Here is a 19,030-nt window from a genome sequence, read left to right as displayed (position 1 = left end):
TTGCAGCGAATAAGTATGTCTGTTTGTCTCTTTTACACAGTACTGTTGGAGTTGGTAAGTACTGGACGTGCTACATTGGTGCCAGAAACACGGCAACACTTGCAGTCTGGCCTCTGCAAATTCTTGATGCAAATAATGCACTTAACTGCATGTTCTTTGAAACATGTGACAAGGCTAATATTAAAAAATATCTTTATAATCTTTAATGCTCAGGCATTTTAAAAGTTCAGGTACTTTAAAGACTTGATCACTGGCATTTGATTGCTCCGAATTTGACAATTTGCCTTACTATATTAATGAACTTTTTATTCTTGAACTAATAGAACTTGTTCTGCTTTATCCCAGATGCTGTCTGAAAATCTGAGAGGGGAAATGAATACAAAGTTTGGTGAGGCAAAGATTTCTCTCGGTGACAGCCAGTTTATTCAAGCCATAGCTAAATCTCTTGGAATCAGTTGCAAAGCGGTAAGTTTTGAAAATGAGAGCTCACGATTAGGTTTCATACTTTATTTTGGAAACACTAAGCTATTGTATTTTCTTTCTGCCAACATCTTGGGTCTCCCTCAAAAAGAAAACCTGAATTGGTCAAAAATGTACAGTGGCATGCAAAAGTTTGAGCACCCCGGTCAAAATTTCTGTTACTCTGAATAGCTAAACGAGTAAAAGATGACCTGATTTCCAAAAGGCGTAAAGTTAAAGATGACACGTTTCTTTAATATTTTAAGCAAGATTACTTTTTTACTTCCATCTTTTATAGTTTCAAAATAACAAAAAAGGAAAAGGGCCTGAAGCAAAAGTTTGGGCACCCTGCATGGTCAGTACTTAGTAACATCCCCTTTGGCAAGTACCACAGCTTGTAAACACTTTTTGTAGCCAGCTAAGAGTCTTTCAATTCTTGTTTTGAGGAATTTTCGCCCATTCCTCCTTGCAAAAGGCTTCTAGTACTGTGAGATTCTTGGGCCGTCTTGCATGCACTGCTCTTTTGAGGTCTATCCACAGATTCTCGATGATATTTAGGTTGGGGGACTGTGAGGGCCATGGCAAAACCTTCAGCTTGCGCCTCTTGAGGTAGTCCATTGTGGATTTTGAGGTGTGATTAGGATCATTATCCTGTTGTAGAAGCCATCCTCTTTTCATCTTCGGCTTTTTTTACGGACGGTGTGATGTTTGCTTTCAGAATTTGCTGGTATTTAATTGAATTCATTCTTCCCTATACCAGTGAAATGTTCCCCGTGCCACTGGCTGCAACACAAGCCCAAAGCACGATCGATCCACTTCCGTGATTAACAGTTGGAGAGGGGTTCTTCTCATGAAATTCTGCACCCTTTTTTTTTCTCCAAACATACCTTTGCTCATTGCGGCCAAGAAGTTCTATTTTAACTTCATCAGTTCACAGAACTTGTTTCCAAAATTCATCAGGCTTGTTTAGATGTTCCTTTGCAAACTTCTGATGCTGAATTTTGTGGTGAGGATGCAGGAAAGGTTTTCTTCTGATGACTCTTCCATGAAGGTCATATTTGTGCAGGTGTCGCTGCACAGTAGAACAGTGCACCACCACTCCAGAGTCTGCTAAATCTTCCTGAAGGTCGTTTGCAGTCAAACGGGGGGTATTGATTTGCCTTTCTAGCAATCCTACGAGCATTTCTCTCCTAAAGTTTCCTTGGTCTTCCAGACCTCAACTTGACCTCCACCGTTCCTGTTAACTGCTATTTCTTAATTACATTATGAACTGAGGAAATGGCTACCTGAAAACACTTTGCTATCTTCTTAAAGCCTTCTCCTGCTTTGTGGGCATCATTTGTTTTAATTTTCAGAGTACTAGGCAGCTGCTTAGAGAAGCCCGTGGCTGCTGATTGCTGGGACAAGGTTTGAGGAGTCAGGGTACTTATAAAGCTTTGAAATTTGCATCACCTGGCCTTTCCTAACAATGATTGTGAACAAGCCATAGCCCTAACAAACTAGGTCTGAGGCCCTAACAAGCTAAGGTCTGAGACCTTGGTAAAAGTTATCTGAGAGCTTAAATCTCTTGGGGAGCCCAAACTTTTGCATGGTGTTCCTTTCCTTTTTTTTCCCCACTCTAAAATTGTACAAAACAAAAATAGTACTCTAATCTTGCTTAAAATATTGAAAAGAATGTTTCATCTTTAACTTCATGACTTTTGGAGATCATTTCATCTTCTAGTCACTTAACTATTCACAGTAACAGAAATTTTGACCGGGGTGCCCAAACTTTTGCATGCCACTGTATACATTCAAAACAATATCTGTAACAATTGCATCCGGACTCTTGCTCTGCATCGTTCCTGACAGGACCATGCTTAATTTAGCACATTTGCTGCCAGTGTTGACCAAAGAGCCTCAAGTTGCATGTCCCATGATACAGCAAGCAAATTGAGGGGGAGCAAAATTCCTATTTTGCACAGCCTTGACTGTAGACTGTCCTAACTGATCCTCTGGTGTGCAGGTTTGGGGCACTGATTCTCCTCCTCACAGGGTCTGGATTCAACATTGTGGCTGCACTGTCGGCCTCCACTGATGCTGCATAATCCACTGAGTATGTTTGTTGCTCTGTTTTAGATCTTTGTTATCATAACGGATTCTGAAGATTAGTTCTATTCAAATGTGTTATCACTTTGGACAAGGCAAATTTTTCGCTTGGCTTCACAAGTGATGCGGCTGTGCGTTTGCTGACATACCTGCAAGTTTGAGCATGCCTCTGCTAAAGTGATGTCAGTGGTGTTACCACCCCTTTGAGTATCTCTAGTTTTAAACACTGGAAAAAACACTCCCTAATTGTTATGGCACACTGAGAAAATCTGAAGTTTTATTAAGTATCTTCATTGATTGGCTTTATCTGAACAGCAACTAGGCAATGTCAGAGTGTCCTCTTAATGATAAAAGCAGCCATCCACTGTGATATGGTCCTACTTGTACTAGAGTATTCATGTGATAAGTTAACCTGAATGTTTGCCAGTGATTATGGCTTGCACTTTGAACTGCAATCCTCAAAGATGAAACTGTGTGCCATGAATCATTTAATGATTGATCCCAGAAATTATCACTAACTGTAGGAGTGTCGACAAAAATCGACATGAGTGTAATTACTTCTAATGTACACTCTATTCCCAAAGCCAACAAATGGTGATGTCTCAAATGGAAAAAACCCCGCCCCCTCAAAACATAAGATTTAACAGGTGACATATATGGCAAACTTAACCCTTTAACAGTCTGAGTGAATTCTTCTAATAAAATTCAGGAGTCCCTACACAACTTTGTATTCTAGTATAAATTAATTTCTTTATGATGTTCAGATTTAAAAAGGCTCTGGTCTATGCCTAGGTTGAGATGAGTATTGTACCCTGAATTTTAAAACTGACCCATTTGTGTTCTGAATAGATTTTTTTTAAAGACTAGGCATTGTTCCTCCAATTTTTACAAAAAGGAAATGATTGGGAAGGGAGAAGTGGGAGGGCATTGAGAGCCAACACTGTGCTGGAGGATTGTTTCAAATGAAAGGATATTTACTCTTTATAATATAATAACTTCTTTGTTTTCTTTTAAAACAATAGGAATTGGAGGCTATTCGAGATTCCCTAACCCCTTCTTTGGCTTGTGCAGCTGCAAAGACTGGTGATATAAATGCCTTGGAAGCTATAAATGACATGGTAAGGCGAGGAAATGAAGCCTGCACTTGCTAAGAATTAGAAACAAAACACAGTGCTGGAAAATTTGGTAGATCAGCCAGAGTGGAGAAAACAGAAAATACAATTCCTGCTTGGAGTTCCTGTTTGATTGATGTGCTGTGGATTGGCTATTAGCCTTTGTTTACAATGAGTCCAAAATTCAGATCAATGGAACCTAAACTAGGTACCTGGCTGCGACACTGCCATAACAGTTGAAATTGATTTTTGACATGTTGTTATGGTCATACTATTTGTTACACTCTCAATAAATGGGAAAACTTAATGGGTAGTTTTATTCGATTGCACAATAACATCATCCAACGGGTGTCAAAAGTACACTTTCTCATTGTGCTGGATTCCTCCCCCAGACAGACACAAAACAGAGAAATATGGGATCCATTCAAAGAAAAGATCAAATACACAGTGTGCAAAAAATGGACAAATCACACAAATGGCAAAAATAAAAGCAAAAAAAAACGCACAATATAAGATATCAAACACATCCTTGAGGCAGTCTAGGAATGTTCAGTTCAGTTTAATTTAACGGTGTCGTTCAGTAACTGCAGGCTGCAGAGCCAGCCTGCCCAGATCAAAATTGCACATAATAGTGAGGAAAAAAAAGTAACCAGAAAAACATGACATGAACCGCATAGTCCAATCCACAAACTGCATCGATTAAACCTTGACCAAGACTCAAGACTTTGGCACCTTCCTCTGGCAGCAGTGAGACAGTGCTGAATACTCATTCACCTTTCGCTCTCACGAGGCAAACTTGTTTATTTCATGTGGAAAAATACAAGTGAGCAGAAGGTTATCAGAAATAATACCTAAAGGTCCTTTCAGAATCTAAAGATCAAACTTTTCTCTAACTTTGGAAAAGAATTACAGAAATCACACTACTGGCAGCTGGTTTTGCCTGGCCTGCTGCGTTCACCAGCAACTTTGATGTGTGTAGCTGGTTTTAAGATGTGTTTAACTTCACAAGAAACAATCTTTCAGTTTATTTTAAATGGCATATTGATATTCAGATTTTTGACTCGTGGCATCACATGGAAGGTCTTGTGTTTAGGGAACATATACTAGATACATTATTTTTAAAATAAGCTGGTAATTCCATTTGGAACAGCTCTGCACTTCAGAACGATTGGGATAATACACATACGGACCTTCAAAACGCATCTGATCTTTAAAAGGACAAATTATGATTAACTAGTTTTCCAGCTATAAACTATTAGTTTTAGTGTACAGATTGAGATAAAGAAGTGTAACACTAAATGCTAGAGCAGTGGTTTCCAAAGTAGTTGATATTGACCTCCCCCCTTCCCCACCACGGGGAGGGGGAGCAAGGAAATTCTAAGGGGGTGATAGAAATAAAGGGTGTTGGGGTGGTGGGGGTGAGGGTGTTTGGTCACAAGGTGGCAGCTGAGGGATTATAGGCTTAATTTAAGAAATTACTTATTGCAAACATTTGATCCTCAGATTACATAATCTTATCTCTTGCTAACCCACTGTTGGGGTTTGCTTGAAGTGTGTTATAGTGGGTGAAAAGCAATGTGGCACTTCTGTATATGGCATATCATAAAACCTGGATTGAAGAAATTGTGACATTCACTACTGTGGTACAGTGTTAGCCAGTACGACTCTCATACTCTAATAACATACTGACTCAGTTCGTGTGAATTATGGTGTGGCCTTCAATGGGGTGATGTTCAAAATCTACCCTCTTTGAATGGTCTTGACTGCATTTCTCTAGCACATAGCCCAACCGGGATATTGCTGCTCCACTTCAGGCAGAGAGTTGGCTTTTACCTGAGCTATTATGATGTGATAACTTTTCCCTTTATTGATTACAGCACTTGATGTTGGACTTAAACAATAGGCAATTGAACATGGTCGTTAATCCATACCTAAAATGGCCGAAGCAGACCAACTGAAAGTGTAGACAGTATAGTGTGGAGTATCTGAAATATGGATTTGTACTAGCGCCCGGCAACAAATGGCAGCCAAGGTGTGAGTTGTGTGGAAGTCCTTTTCAAATGAGGCAAAGAAACTGTCCAAGCTCCTTGACATTTGAAGAGAATACACTGATAAAGCAAACAAAACTTGGCTTGTTTTCAGTTACTTTGTGAAAATGTTCAGAAATAGAAAATACTTTAAAACATGTATGCCAGAACATAATAACAAAGCAGTACATTGTTCATTACCAAATCTGGAAAGCCCCATACAATTGGACAACTGATTCTGCCAACAGTAAGGGAGGTTCTGTGCATGGTTTTGCATAAGTCACCAGACCAAATAATTAAAGCTATTCTGCTCAGTGACAACTCTGTTCAAAGATGAATAGATGAAATGTCTGAGAATGTGGAAGAGACTATGCAACTTGCTTGTTGTTCCTCTTCCCACCTTGTGGCATATCGGATGCTGAACCCAACAGGGATGGAAATCATGCAAGGAGCCAGCAAGATTCGAACCCAGGACTACTCACCTCAAAGTCCGGTGTGGATACCACTACACCACCGATTGCCAGCATACTTGGGATAACAGAATTTGCTCTGTAGATGGATGACTGATCTTTGCCAGGCAATGAATCTTTACTTCTTGACTATGTTTGCTTTATAAAAGATGAAAGTGTGGTTCTAGAGTTATTTACAAGAGGACTAGAAACAGATACAAAGAGGGAGTCGATATTTTAAGTTGAGTGATCAGGATGCCACTGTGGGGTTATTACTTCCTGAAAAGCTGTACCTAACATAATTTGCAGGAAATAAAATCGAGTCACATGCTCGCAGTTCTTGACTATTTTGAGATCTTTGTGTTAAGAATATAGGACAGTTTGAATGCTTGCTATTGCACACAGAAGTCAGATGGCTCTCAAAAGGAAACAGACAATTCAGCACTTCTTTAAACAGATAAAATTCTATGAAGACTTGAATGTTTCATTCAGTAATCAACTCAAGAACATTAAGCATGACATTGCTAATTTGTCAGAATTATTTGCAAAGTTTAATGAAATCAATTTTCAATTGCAAAAAAAATCTTATCAAAGTCAAATCAATTGTCTCCACATTTCTGTCCAAGTTAACCCTATTTATTTAAGTGCAGTATTGGCCATCATGACCTCTTCCAATTTTCAAGCCTCTATATTGGAAGAAAAAGAGAATACGAGACGATCTACTACTATGCTACTCCACCTGGATGAGCTGCATAAAGACATGTCAGATTTCAGGATCTTCTCTCAGGCAGATTGGGTAATGAGGAATTAAGGATGGAGGAAGAACTGATCTTGCTGCAAAAGTATTTTGAGCTGAAAGTTTAAAAAAAAAAGTCATATCAAGTTTTTTATTGCAGAAAGAAATCTCAGCACTGCCCTGCACTGTTTAGAAAGGTCAAGATGTACTTTATTGCTTTTTCAGCATCATATTTAGCAGAGCACTGTTTCAGTGCAGTTACTCACCTTCTTTCAAAGCAACAAAACAGATGGTAAATTGAATCTGAGACCCTGAGTGACATTCAACCTGATGTTGAGAGGCTGATTTCACTGTACCAAACCCATCATCTCATTGAAAGGTGAAAAAACAATGAAGTAGTGAATCGTTGGACTACCAATGAAATGTATTCGACGTTTCGGGCCGGAACCCTTCGTCAGGACTGTAGAGGGAAGGGGCAGAGGCCTCTGCCCCTTCCCTCTACAGTCCTGACGAAGGGTTCTGGCCGGAAACGTCGACTCATCGTTTCCACAAAATCCACGGATGCTGCCTGACCTGCTGAGTTCCTCCAGCTTGTTGTGAGTGTTGCTTTGACCCCAGCATCTGCAAATTATTTTGTGTTGTTGATGAAATGTATTTGTACCTTTTAAATAGATTTGAATAACTTTTGCAATTATTTGTCACTGTTTTGAATTTGCAGTTCCTATTTTCTTTCACTGTACATCAAAAATCAAAATTCTTTATAATTTTTATGAAGGAGCACTGGGGAAGTGATTTGGGAACCAAGGGGAGCAGTATCCCAAAAATTTAGGAATTACAGCAGAATTGAGTTCTTCCAGCATTTTCTGTTTTACTCTGGATTTCTAGCATCTGCAGAATCTCTTCTGTTTGTGATCAAGAAGTTAATAGCTGGGCCTTATTTGTGCTTAAAGGAATTGTACGATCTCTAATATTCCATCAGACGTGGAGTACCGCACTAATGTTCACTCTCTAGAATCATGGGTAGAGTTAGTGGTAAACCTGAATGCTGCTTGAACTGTATCCTGGTGTATTAGCATGTCAAAAGACTAGCCGGACTTTACAATGGAAGCATGTGGGGCAGGAAGTTTCCTTTAAAGGCTGATTATGACCTTATGTTGAACACTTTATGGTGAGAATAATAGAATTGGCAGAGGGTTTACTTTGTAGCTGACTGCTTCAATGTTCAATGAACAGTGACTGGAACAAGCCTTGAGGAAACTGCAGCTTTTTTTCATGGATAATTTACAGCTCACTTAATTATTACGTCATTTCACATTTATCTGCAGAATATAAGTTGTTACATCTAGACTATTCATTTTGGAGCTTTGCTCTGCTACATTCGTTTTATATTCCAACAGCAGCTGGCTTTAACTGAAAGAAGACTTGCATGTTATTTTAACTTTGTGCTGAAGATCTTTTGATCTACTTTCTGTTCTTACTTGCCATCTCTCTCCAAAGGCAGGCGGTGTTGCACGTTGTGTAACCTTGAGTGGACAGTCTGTTCATCACTTTGTTCAGCTCAATCTGTGCTCTTGCCTGCTGATTAGCAGCAATTGGGTGTTTAAAAATCAGAAATCAAAGATTAGAAGAATTAGGGTGGGAAGATCTGTGCCAGCTTTGCCCAAATTTTCCATTTCAATTTGGGCATTATGAGCAGTTTTGTATTGTTATGGAATCAAACCTATCATCAGTGGAATTGGTTAAAAAGCCACTTGACGGAAGTAACATTTGCCATCTAGTCATGATTAATATTTTAAACTGAAGTATCAATGAATATCTTATGCAAGGAAATTTGCAGCATCTGTTTTTTTTTTAAAACAGGGTGGGAAATTGTCCAGTGCAGATTATGATGGGCGCACTCCCCTGCATGTGGCAGCTTGTGAGGGTCATCTACAAGTTGTGCAGTATCTCTTGGAACATGGAGCCACTGTTTATGCTCAAGATCGTTATGGCAATACACCATTAAAGAATGCAGTGAAATTCAGGTACATAGGGCTTCATTCATTAACCTTCTAAATCTTAAGGTCCTCGTCTCTGCTTTCAAAGACCATGGGCAGGAATCCCTTTTGCCGTATCTGAGAAATTGGACACAGAAGCTTGTAGATGCAGTCAGGAAAGACAGCTGCACCTGGGAGGAATTGTCTTTTGGGTAAATTTTAAATGTTGATGCTCTTCTGTTGAATGGAGCCTAAAGATAACACTGCATTACTCAGAACCTGGCAATTCTGGTGCCCCAGCAAATGTTTATCACTAAAGCAGTTTCATTTGGCCATTTTGCATTCCAGTTTGTGAAACTTTGGTTCCTGCTGTTTCCCTACATCACAAGCTACATTAAAGTAGTACCTTGGCACTGAGGTGCTTTGGAACATTCCGAGGTATGAAAAGGCTCATTATAAGTAACATTTCTTTGAAGAATGAGGAGGTTTCTCCGTTATCTCATTGTTTCCTTTTTAAATAATGAACATTTAATTAATTTGGAATTGGTTTATTTTTGTCACGTAGAAAAGCTTGTCTTACATACTATTCATACAGATCAGCTCGGGTAGTAAACAATAGAATGCAGAATAAAGTGTAACAGCTAGAATGAAAATGCATTGCAAGTAGATAATGGGGTGCAAAATCAAATGGTGAGTTACCTGTGAGGAATAGAAACAGGAAGTATGTCTATGAGGCCGTTGTTCTGTGCTCAGTGTCAGATGTGGGAAGTTCGGAGACTCCCAACCTCCCAGGTGGCCACATCTGCACCAAGTGTGTCGAGCTGCAGCTCCTTAGGGACCAGGTTAGGGAACTGGAGCTGCAGCTCAATGACCTTTGTCTGGTCAGGGAGAGTGAGGAGGTGATAGAGAGGAGCTATAGGCAAGTAGTCACACCAGGGCCTGGGGAGACAGATAAGTGGGTAACAGTCAGGAGAGGGAAGGGCAGGAGTCAGACACTAGAGAGTACCCCTGTGGCTGTCCCCCTTAACAAAAAGTACTCCTGTTTGAGTACTGTTGGGGAGGGATGATCTACCTGGGGGAAGCAACAGTGGCCGTGCTGCTGGCAGAGAGTCTGGCCTTGTGGCTTGGGTAGGAAAAGGAAGAGGATGGCAACAGTAAAAGGAGACTCTATAGTTAGGGGGTCAGACAGGTGATTCTGTGGACGCAGGAAAGAAACATGGATGGTAGTTTGCCTCCCAGGTGCCAGGGTCCGGGATGTTTCTGATCATGTTCATGGTATCCTGAAGTGGGAAGGTGAACAGCCAGAGGTCGTGGTACATATTGGTACCAATGACATAGGTAGGAATAGGGAGGAGATCCTAAAAACAGGCTACAGGGAGTTAGGAAGGAAGTTGAGAAGCAGGACCTCAAAGGTAGTCATCTCGGGATTACTGCCTGTGCCACACGATTGTGAGTATAGGAATAGAGTAAGGTGGAGGATAAATGTATGGCTGAGGGATTGGAGCAGGGGGCAGGGATTCAGATTTCTGGATCATTGGGACCTCTTTTGGGGCAGGAGTGACCTGTACAAAAAGGACTGGTTACATCTGAATCCCAGGGGGACCAATATCCCTGGCAGGGAAGTTTGCCAAGGCTATTGGGGAGATTTTAAACTAGAATTGCTGAGGGGTGGGAATCGAACTGAAGAGACGGAGGAAGGGGTGGTTGGTTCACGAATGGAGAGAGCTTGGAGACAGTGCGAGAGGGAGGATAAGCAGGTGATAGAAGGAATGTGCTCAGACTGATGGTTTGAGATGTGTATTTTAATGCAAGACCAAAGCAGATGAGCTTAGAGCATGAATCAGTACTTGGAGATATGATGTTGTGGCCATTACAGTGACTTGGATGGCTCAGGGGCAGGAATGGTTACTTCGAGTGCCAGGCTTTAGATGTTTAAGAAAGGGCAGGGAGGGAGGCAAAAAAGGTGGGGGCATAGGTCATGGAGGGATTGTCTACTGATCATCCTGAGTCTCTGTGCATGGAAGTTAGAAACAGGGAAGGGACAATAACTCTACTGGGTGTTTTTTTATAGACCACACAATAGTAACAGTGACATCGAGGAGCAGATACGGAGACAGATTCTGGAAAGGTGTAATAATAACAGGGTTGTTGTGATGGGAGATTTTAATTTCCCAAATATTGATTGGCATCTCCCTAGAGCAAGAGGTTTATATGGGGTGGAGTTTGTTAGGTCTGTTCAGGAATTTTTCCTGACACAATATGTAGATAAGCCTACAAGAGAGGCTGTACTTGATTTGGCTGTGGGAAATGAACCTGGTCAGGTGTCAGATCTCTCAGTGGGAGAGCATTTTGGAGATAGTGATCACAATTCTATCTCCTTTACCATAGCATTGGAGAGGGATAGGAACAGACAAGTTAGAGAAGTGCTTAATCGGAGTGAGGGGAATTATGAAGATGTTAGGCAGGAACTTGGCAGCATAAATTGGGAAATGTACGGCAGAAATGTGGCAAATGTTCAGGGGATATTTGAGTGGTGTTCTGCATGGGTGTGTTCCAATGAGACAAGGAAAGGATGGTAGGGTACAGGAACCATGGTGTACAAAGGCTGTTGAAAATCTAGTCAAGGAAAGAAGAAAAGCTTACGATGGGTAAGTAAATTTGTCGATGGCACAAAGGTGGGAGGTGTTGTGGATAGTGTGGAGGGCTGTCAGAAGTTACAGCGGGACATTGATAGGATGCAAAACTGGGCTGAGAAGTGGCAGATGGAGTTCAACCCAAATAAGTGTGAGGTGACACGCAAAAAAAATTGCTGGTGAACGCAGCAGGCCAGGCAGCATCTATAGGAAGAGGTACAGTCGACGTTTTGGGCTGAGACCCTTCGTCAGGACTAACTGAAAGAAGAGATAGTAGGAGATTTGAAAGGGAGAGGGCGAGATCCGAAATGATAGGAGAAGACAAAAGGGGGAGGGATGGAGTTAAGAGCTGGAAAGTTGATTGGCAAAAGGGATACAAGGCTGGAGAAGGGAGAGGATAATGGGATGGGAGGCCTAGGGAGAAAGAAAGGGGAGGGGTGGAAAAAAAACAGAAGATGGGCAAGGAGTTATAGTGAGAGGGACAGAGGGTGGGGGGAAAAGGGGGAAAGAAAATAAGGGATGGGGTACGAAGGGGAGGTAGGGCATTAACGGAAGTTAGAGAAGTCAATGTTCATGCCATCAGGTTGGAGGCTACCCAGACGGAATATAAGGTGTTGTTCCTCCAACCTGAGTGTGGCTTCATCTTGATGGTAGAGGAGACTGTGATGAGACTTCACAGAAGTGTGAGGTGGTTCATTTTGGTAGGTCAAATATGGCAGAATATGGTATTAATGGTAAGACTCTTGGCAGTATGGAGGATCAGAGAGATCTTGGGGTCCGAGTCCATAGGACACTCAAAGCTGCTGCGCAGGTTGATTCTGTGGTTAAGAAGGCGTACAGTGCATTGGCCTTCATTAATCGTGGGATTGAGTTCAAGAGCCGGTAGGTAATGTTATAGCTATATAGGACCCTGGTCAGACCTCACTTGGAGTACTGTGCTCAGTTCTGGTCACCTCACTACAGGAGGGATGTGGAAACTATAGAAAGGGTGCAGAGGAGATTTACAAGGATGTTGCCTGGATTGGGGAGCATGCCTTATGAGAATAGGTTGAGTGAACTCGGCCTTTTCTCCTTGGAGTGGCGGAGGATGAGAGGTGATGTGATAGAGGTGTATTAAGTGATAGGTGGCATTGATTGTGTGGATAGAGGCTTTTTCTCAGGGCTGAAATGGCTAACATGAGAGGGCACAGTTTTAAGGTGCTTGGAAGTAGGTACAGAGGAGATGTCTGGGGTAAGTTTTTTACGCAGAGAGTGGTGAGTGAGTGCAGTGAGCTGCCGGCAATGGTGGTGGAGGCAGATATGAAAGGGTCTTTTAAGAGACTCCTGGATTGGTACAAGGAGCTTAGAAAAATAGAGGGCTCTGGGTAACCCTTGGTAATTTCTGAAGTAAGTACATGTTTGACACAGCATTGTGGGCTGAAGGGGCTGTATTGTGCTGTGGGGTTTCTGTTACTATGTTTCTGTTTCTGTCTCTCATTTGCCCCATCTGGTACAATTTTCCCTATATGGGAAATGTGATCGGGTATTCTCAGAGGCAGAGAGAGTAAAGGGGAGAAATAGAAAATATTTCCCTTGTTCTTTTAATTCCAGTCCATATTGGCTCTTTTTCCATCAGTCAGACAGCAGGCACTGGGGCAGGGACGTGATCTTCAGCCTTCAGGGGTGATGTGTACTGCAAAGCCCAGTGATGTGATGAAAAGTCAACAGCAAAAAGATCAAAAGAACACAAAATGCCATTGTGCAGGGCAATCTATTTATTAAATCGTTATAATTCTGGTCATTCAGATTCAGAATCAGGCTTATTATCACTGGCATGTAACGTGAAATTTGTTAACTTAGCAGCAGCAGTTCAATGCAATGCATAATATAGCAGAGATAAAAATATAAATAAAATAAAACATAATAAACAAGTAAATCAATTGTGTATATTGAATAGATTTTTAAAAATGTGCAAGAACAGAAATAATATATATTAAAATGTCCTAAGGATTCAATGTCCATTTAGGAATCGGATGGCAGAAGGGAAGAAGCTGTTCCTGAATCGCTGAGTGTGTGCCTTCAGGCTTCTGTACCTCCCACCTGATGGTAACAGTGAGAAAAGGGCATGTCCTGGGTGCTGGAGGTCCTTAATTGTCAGGCCTGAACATTGAGTTGGATCAGTGTACACTAGTGTGATGTTCTAAAAATATCACTATAAGGCTTCCAAAAGTAGAGTTTATGGGTTATAAAGTGCCTTAAGAGCGTTCTGAATTTCTGAGAGGAACAAATGTGTGCTCTTTGATAGAAGGATGAGCAACTGTAGCCTTATCTCCTAGATATTTTAATTTCAAATAATTCAACACGTAGGAAATAGTATGTGATTTCTTTTCAGTGTGAGATCTGAATCACTGCAAGGAAATTATTCTGTTTTTTCCCTTGCACTTGCGTGAGCATGATTGCAAAAGAAATCATATTCTTCGGTACTTTGACCGATGATTGTCCCCTTTCATAATATTCCGTGTTACTGTCATTTGGGAGATCCTGTCCTGCGGATTCCTCAGTACAATGACATTGGAGAATTGTGTTGGAGATGCAACTGGTGGTGATGAATACCTGCAGGTTTAAAATATTGACATTTACTTTTTTATTTTGTGTTTTTGCGATTCTTTTTGCATGCAATACAGTGTCTACGGTTCCTTGCAGGAAGGATTTCCTGACGTTAAAATCACTTTTTTTTTTGGTTCATTTTCTCTCAATAAAGAGCCATACAGGTAAAGTCCATAGAAAAGAGAGTAGTGGTAGAGGGTCATTACTCTGACTGGAGGTCTGTCACCAGTGAAGTTTCACAAGGATCAGTCCTCAGATCTGTTTGTGATATATTTAAATGATTTGGATAAAAATCTAAAGTGGGCAGACTAGTCAGTTTCCAAATAATATAGAAATTGGCAGAGTTGTGGGTAGTGAGGAAGAAGGTTCAAGATGCATTTATTATTAAAGTCTGTGCATAGTATACAACTCTGAGATTCACCTTCTCCAGACAGCCACAAAACGAAGAAGACTATGGAAGCCGTTCAAAGAAAACAAAATTGAAAAGGATTTAGCAGGATATCGATCAGTTGGAAATGTTGGCACAGTGTTCAATTGGGACAAGTGTGAGGTGTTCTGCTTTGGGAAGTCAAATGTAAGCAGAAAGTATACATTTAATGGCATGAATGTTCAATACATTGATGTACAGAAGGGTCTTGGGGATGCAAATTTGAAGCTGTCAAACACAGGCAGATAATGTGGTAAAGAATACTTGTCTTCATCAGTTGGGCTGCTGAGTATGAAACCAAAGTCGTGATGCAATTGTAGGTATATAAAATTGTGAAAGGCACAGATTTTTTGGGTATATGGTCGGTCTGTATCCCAGGGTGGAAACGCCAAATATTGGAAGGCGTAGGTTTAAGGTGAGAGGAAGAAAGTTTAAAAGTGATTTACAAGGCAAGTTTCTTTTTGTTTTTACAGGTAGGTTCTTGGAAGAGGTGGAAGTAGACACTGCAGTAACATTTACTTGGCATTTTGAGGCATTTACTTGGGTGCATGACCAAGCAGTGGATTGGAAGGATATAGACCGTGTGCAGGCAGATGGGATTCATGTCATGATAGGCTCTTCCTGTGCTTTGTTTTCTGTCTGTCTAAATACTGTTTTTCTGATCTATTGTCAGTGTTATAGCATGTGTGTTTATGGTAAGAGCAGGAACTGAAAACTTTTTATTCCAGGAAATTCACTGTTTAAGGAATGTCTCAGATCAGCCATGCTTTCATGTAGTGACATGAGGTGGAAGGTCTTGTGCAAAAGTAATTTTTCTGATGTAATAATCATGAGCAATATGCCTGGCATTTAGCTACCCTGACATTTTCCAATTGAATACCAAAAAAAATTTAGGGGGGGTGGGGGTCAACTGTGGTCATTAGCAGCTAGTAGTACTTCCTGCATGCAGGAGTTTCTGTTCCTTACGGGATAAGAAAGTGAATCCTAGATTCTTAGCTAATTAGCACCCTCTAGTGGTGCCCTTAAGGATTGCTAGTTATGCAGCTTCATGACCAGTAGGAGATGCAGTTCATAAGCATGTTAGGGCAAACAGTATTGAGCTCGGATCAGAAGATTTCTAGTTTAGTATTTCAGTACCAAACGGAATTCAAAACAAATAAGTCCCCTGTCTAATTTAGTTTAAGCCTAATTCGTACATAGATTGGGCTAAGCTTCTCCATTGCTAGCATTAGAAGTCCATGTTTTCAGCCGTTAAAATGCATGCAACAGAAATTGTATGTAAAACTCTCTATCCCCTTCACAATAGAAATTTATGAAATTGTGCTGTAGCAGGTCTCGCTGGACTGAGAACACTTTTTGTAAAGGATTAGTTCTGTTCTGTTGAATGTTTTGTTTCTGTCTCCTACAGACACCATGACATCATCAAGTTACTGCGGCAGACTGGAGCCCATTTCTCAAAAATGGAGATTATAGACGTGGGAACTGACTTGTGCAGGTAAGTGTGTGATCTGGAATTTTGCCTGGCTTGCTGAGTATTTCCAGAGTTTTCTGTTCGGATTGGGTGACCACCTGTGAAGCAGTTGGAAGGAATGACTGAAGCTCACTAATGGCATCCTATTCTCGCCCACTCTGACCTATCTTGCCTGTCTCCTGCAGAGCGATGGTAGTTTAGTGGCTAACAAGTCTGTTCTAGTGCCTGCAACCTCCAGTTCGATTTCTCTGCTGTCTGAAAGAAGTTTGCACGGTGCCCCCCATGACAGTGTGGGTTTCTTCTGGGTGTTCTGGTTTCTCCTCTCATTGCAAAGGGATACCATTTAGGGTTCCTAAGTTGTGGGCATGTTATGTTGGCGTCAGAAGCATGCTGATACTTGTGGGTCCCCCCACATGTCATATCCTCCGCTGTGTTGGTCAATGACACATGACTAATTTCATTGTACGTTTCAATATACATGTGACAAAGCTAATCTTGATATCTTTAGTCTTTGATATAATGACACCCACTAAGCTTGAGGCACAGCACTTCATCTTTATGTTTGGGCTCACTGCAGCCTTCTCGGTGCAAAATCAAATTCTACAGCTTGATTTCTGTCTGTCTACTGTGTTATTGACTCAATTTGTCTTCGCCCGTTAACATAGTCTAATTTGGCAATGCTGACCTCACCTTTTCAGAGATTTTCTTTGTCCAATTATTTTGCCCCCTCCCCCACATCCCCTGCAAGTTAAAAGTAAACTTTCTCAGTTTGTGTGAAGGATTTTTGATTGAAATGTCTGTTACTCTTTTTCTACGGATGCTCTCTGATCATTGAGTTTTTTCAGAATTGCTATTTTTATTTAACATTTGTGATTTAAAGAACGTAATTTGTATATTGCAGAGGTATCAGTAGATGTGCTTCCGTTCATGTATAAAACCCCTTAGCCATAACTGTCAAGTGAAGATTTATTTATTTTCTCCAACACTGGACCAGAATTTGAAAGTTAAATTGCTGGTGATTCAGTAATTTAAATGCCAGTCCGGTTCAGGGTCAGGGTATTAGTTATAAGCAATGTACGTTTTAATTTTTTTTTTGGAATTGCATTAATAGTTGCTCCTGAATCAGAAGAGTATTGATCATCTCCATCTTGATCAGTTCAATTCTTCAGTGTTTTGGTTTTGGCCTTGGCCTTCACAGGGATGTACAATACAGACTTTCACTTCACTAAGAGTATGCATATAAATTTTGCTGATTATGTTGGTAACTCAAACGGCAAGTTGAATACTTAGTTTCATTTTCTGTCATCAGAGAAAAGCTAGCTTGCCCTTGGGTCATTGGTGGAATATAGATGAGTAGATTTGTAAATTTTACCTGTTTGTTCCCCACCTGAATATTGGGACCTTTGCAGCTTCCCTTTCAAAGGCCCTTTAGGTGGCACTCGACAGACTTCAGACAACCACCTTAACCAACAGGTAGCTGTCTGAAATCTGCTAGGTGCCACCTAGAGGGACTCTGAAAGGGAAACTACAAAGATGTACAGTACCTGAAATATACAAATCCAAACCTGGTGATCAAGTGCAAATGAGAGAAACGAGTGTAGTTATCCTGCAGTTTGTGCCAGATGGTGAGTGGGCTTGTCAGTTGCCACAGCAGAAAAATTGCTGTAGATCCTGTTGGAATGACTTTTCCTTCTCAAGAATGCTGTGACCTACTGCTGGCCCATGTTTGACAACCGCCCATTCTGTGATTGACTACAAGAAAAATAAAAAGAATGTTTCAGGGTGGGGACTGCTGTATAAATAGAACAATTCAGTTATTCACTTTTTAACCTTTGCACTGTTGGTGGAGCTTGATTTGTTACTTTGGTTTGAGAAGACAATTTAATTTCATATTTCTCATATTTCATAAAACAACTGGGCCATTTGGGCAATCCAGTTTGTGCTGTTTTTGTGAGCAACCACAACAAACCCATTTGCCTACTTATTTGCCCACAGCTTACTGTCTCACATATGAATATTAAACAACCACCCTGATCCTTCACCAGCCTTCTACACCAGAGGTAACTTAGTTGCCAATTAGCCCAACAATCAGCGTGCCTTTTTGGAATATGGGTGGAAATGAGCACCTGGATGAAACTGATGCAGTCACACATTCTGCATCTTTGAGTTGTCACTTCAAATCCATAAGAGAATTTTCTTTCCAGTTCCTTCTAAGCAATGAATTTGCCTTTAAGTAATTTTGCAGGTCTTTTAGGTTCAAAGTTAAATCACATTGCAATGTTAATTAGTAGTGATTGAGTATAGGTGTGATAGAAATGTTTAACTTTATTTGCATATGCCAAAACTTGGCTTGACCATTTTTGGATTTGGTTCATTATTGTCGCATGATCTGAGAGACAGTGAAAAGCTTATTCTGCATAGTGTTCATACAGATCAATTCGTTACATAGTACATTGAAGTTCGAACAAGGTAAGACAATAACAGAAAAGAGAATGAAGTGTAAAGGTGCATAGAAATTGCAGTGCAGGTAAACCAAGTGCAAGATCATAACTTGTATAGTTGATGTCAAGAGTCCATCTTATCTCCCTAGGAAACCATTAGGTAGTCTCATAACAGTGGGTATAAACTGCCCTCAAGCCTGACTGGTACAGTACATGCTTTCTGGATTTTGTATCTTGAGTCTGATAGAAGAAGGGACGAGAGAGAACGTCTGGGGTGGATAGTTTCTTTGATGCTGGCTGCTTTACTGAGGCAGTGAAGGATGGACGGTCCATGGAGGGGGGAGGCTGGTTTCTGTGTGCTGTGTCCACGACTCGCTGTAGTGCCTTGTGGTCACGTGCAGAGCCGTTGCCATACCGAGTCATGATCCACCCAGACAGAAGGCTTTCAATGGTGCATCAATGTAAAAAGTGGTGAGGGTCCACAGGGATGTGTCAAATTTCTTTAGCCCCTGAGGAGGTAGAAGATTTCTGTTGGGCCTATTGTAAAGATCGAGAAATCTTGACATTCTGTAAAGGTCTGACTTGTAATTACTGAGCTGAAATCTGAATTTGTAAGCTTAATTTA

The 19,030-nt window shown here is 40.9% G+C and overlaps 1 protein-coding gene across 4 annotated transcripts in view; it reads left to right on the top strand.

The window, feature by feature from the left end:
* The window catches only part of aspg (asparaginase homolog (S. cerevisiae)), an 85,550-nt gene that overhangs the window by 55,593 nt on the left and 10,927 nt on the right, over positions 1-19,030 (top strand). For all 4 annotated transcript variants that reach the window (XM_072269719.1, XM_072269725.1, XM_072269711.1 and 1 more), the window contains exons 11-14: positions 346-465; positions 3,570-3,665; positions 8,732-8,895; positions 15,902-15,988. In XM_072269719.1, the coding sequence (XP_072125820.1) occupies positions 346-465; positions 3,570-3,665; positions 8,732-8,895; positions 15,902-15,988 (467 nt within the window). The remainder of the gene's footprint in view (positions 1-345; positions 466-3,569; positions 3,666-8,731; positions 8,896-15,901; positions 15,989-19,030) is intronic.

The sequence above is a fragment of the Mobula birostris genome, chromosome 1 (genome assembly GCF_030028105.1).
Source record: "Mobula birostris isolate sMobBir1 chromosome 1, sMobBir1.hap1, whole genome shotgun sequence".
In the NCBI taxonomy this organism is placed as follows: Eukaryota; Metazoa; Chordata; class Chondrichthyes; order Myliobatiformes; family Myliobatidae; genus Mobula; species Mobula birostris.
Note: the sequence above shows the minus strand (reverse complement) of the source record. Positions and strands in the feature narration are given on the sequence as shown.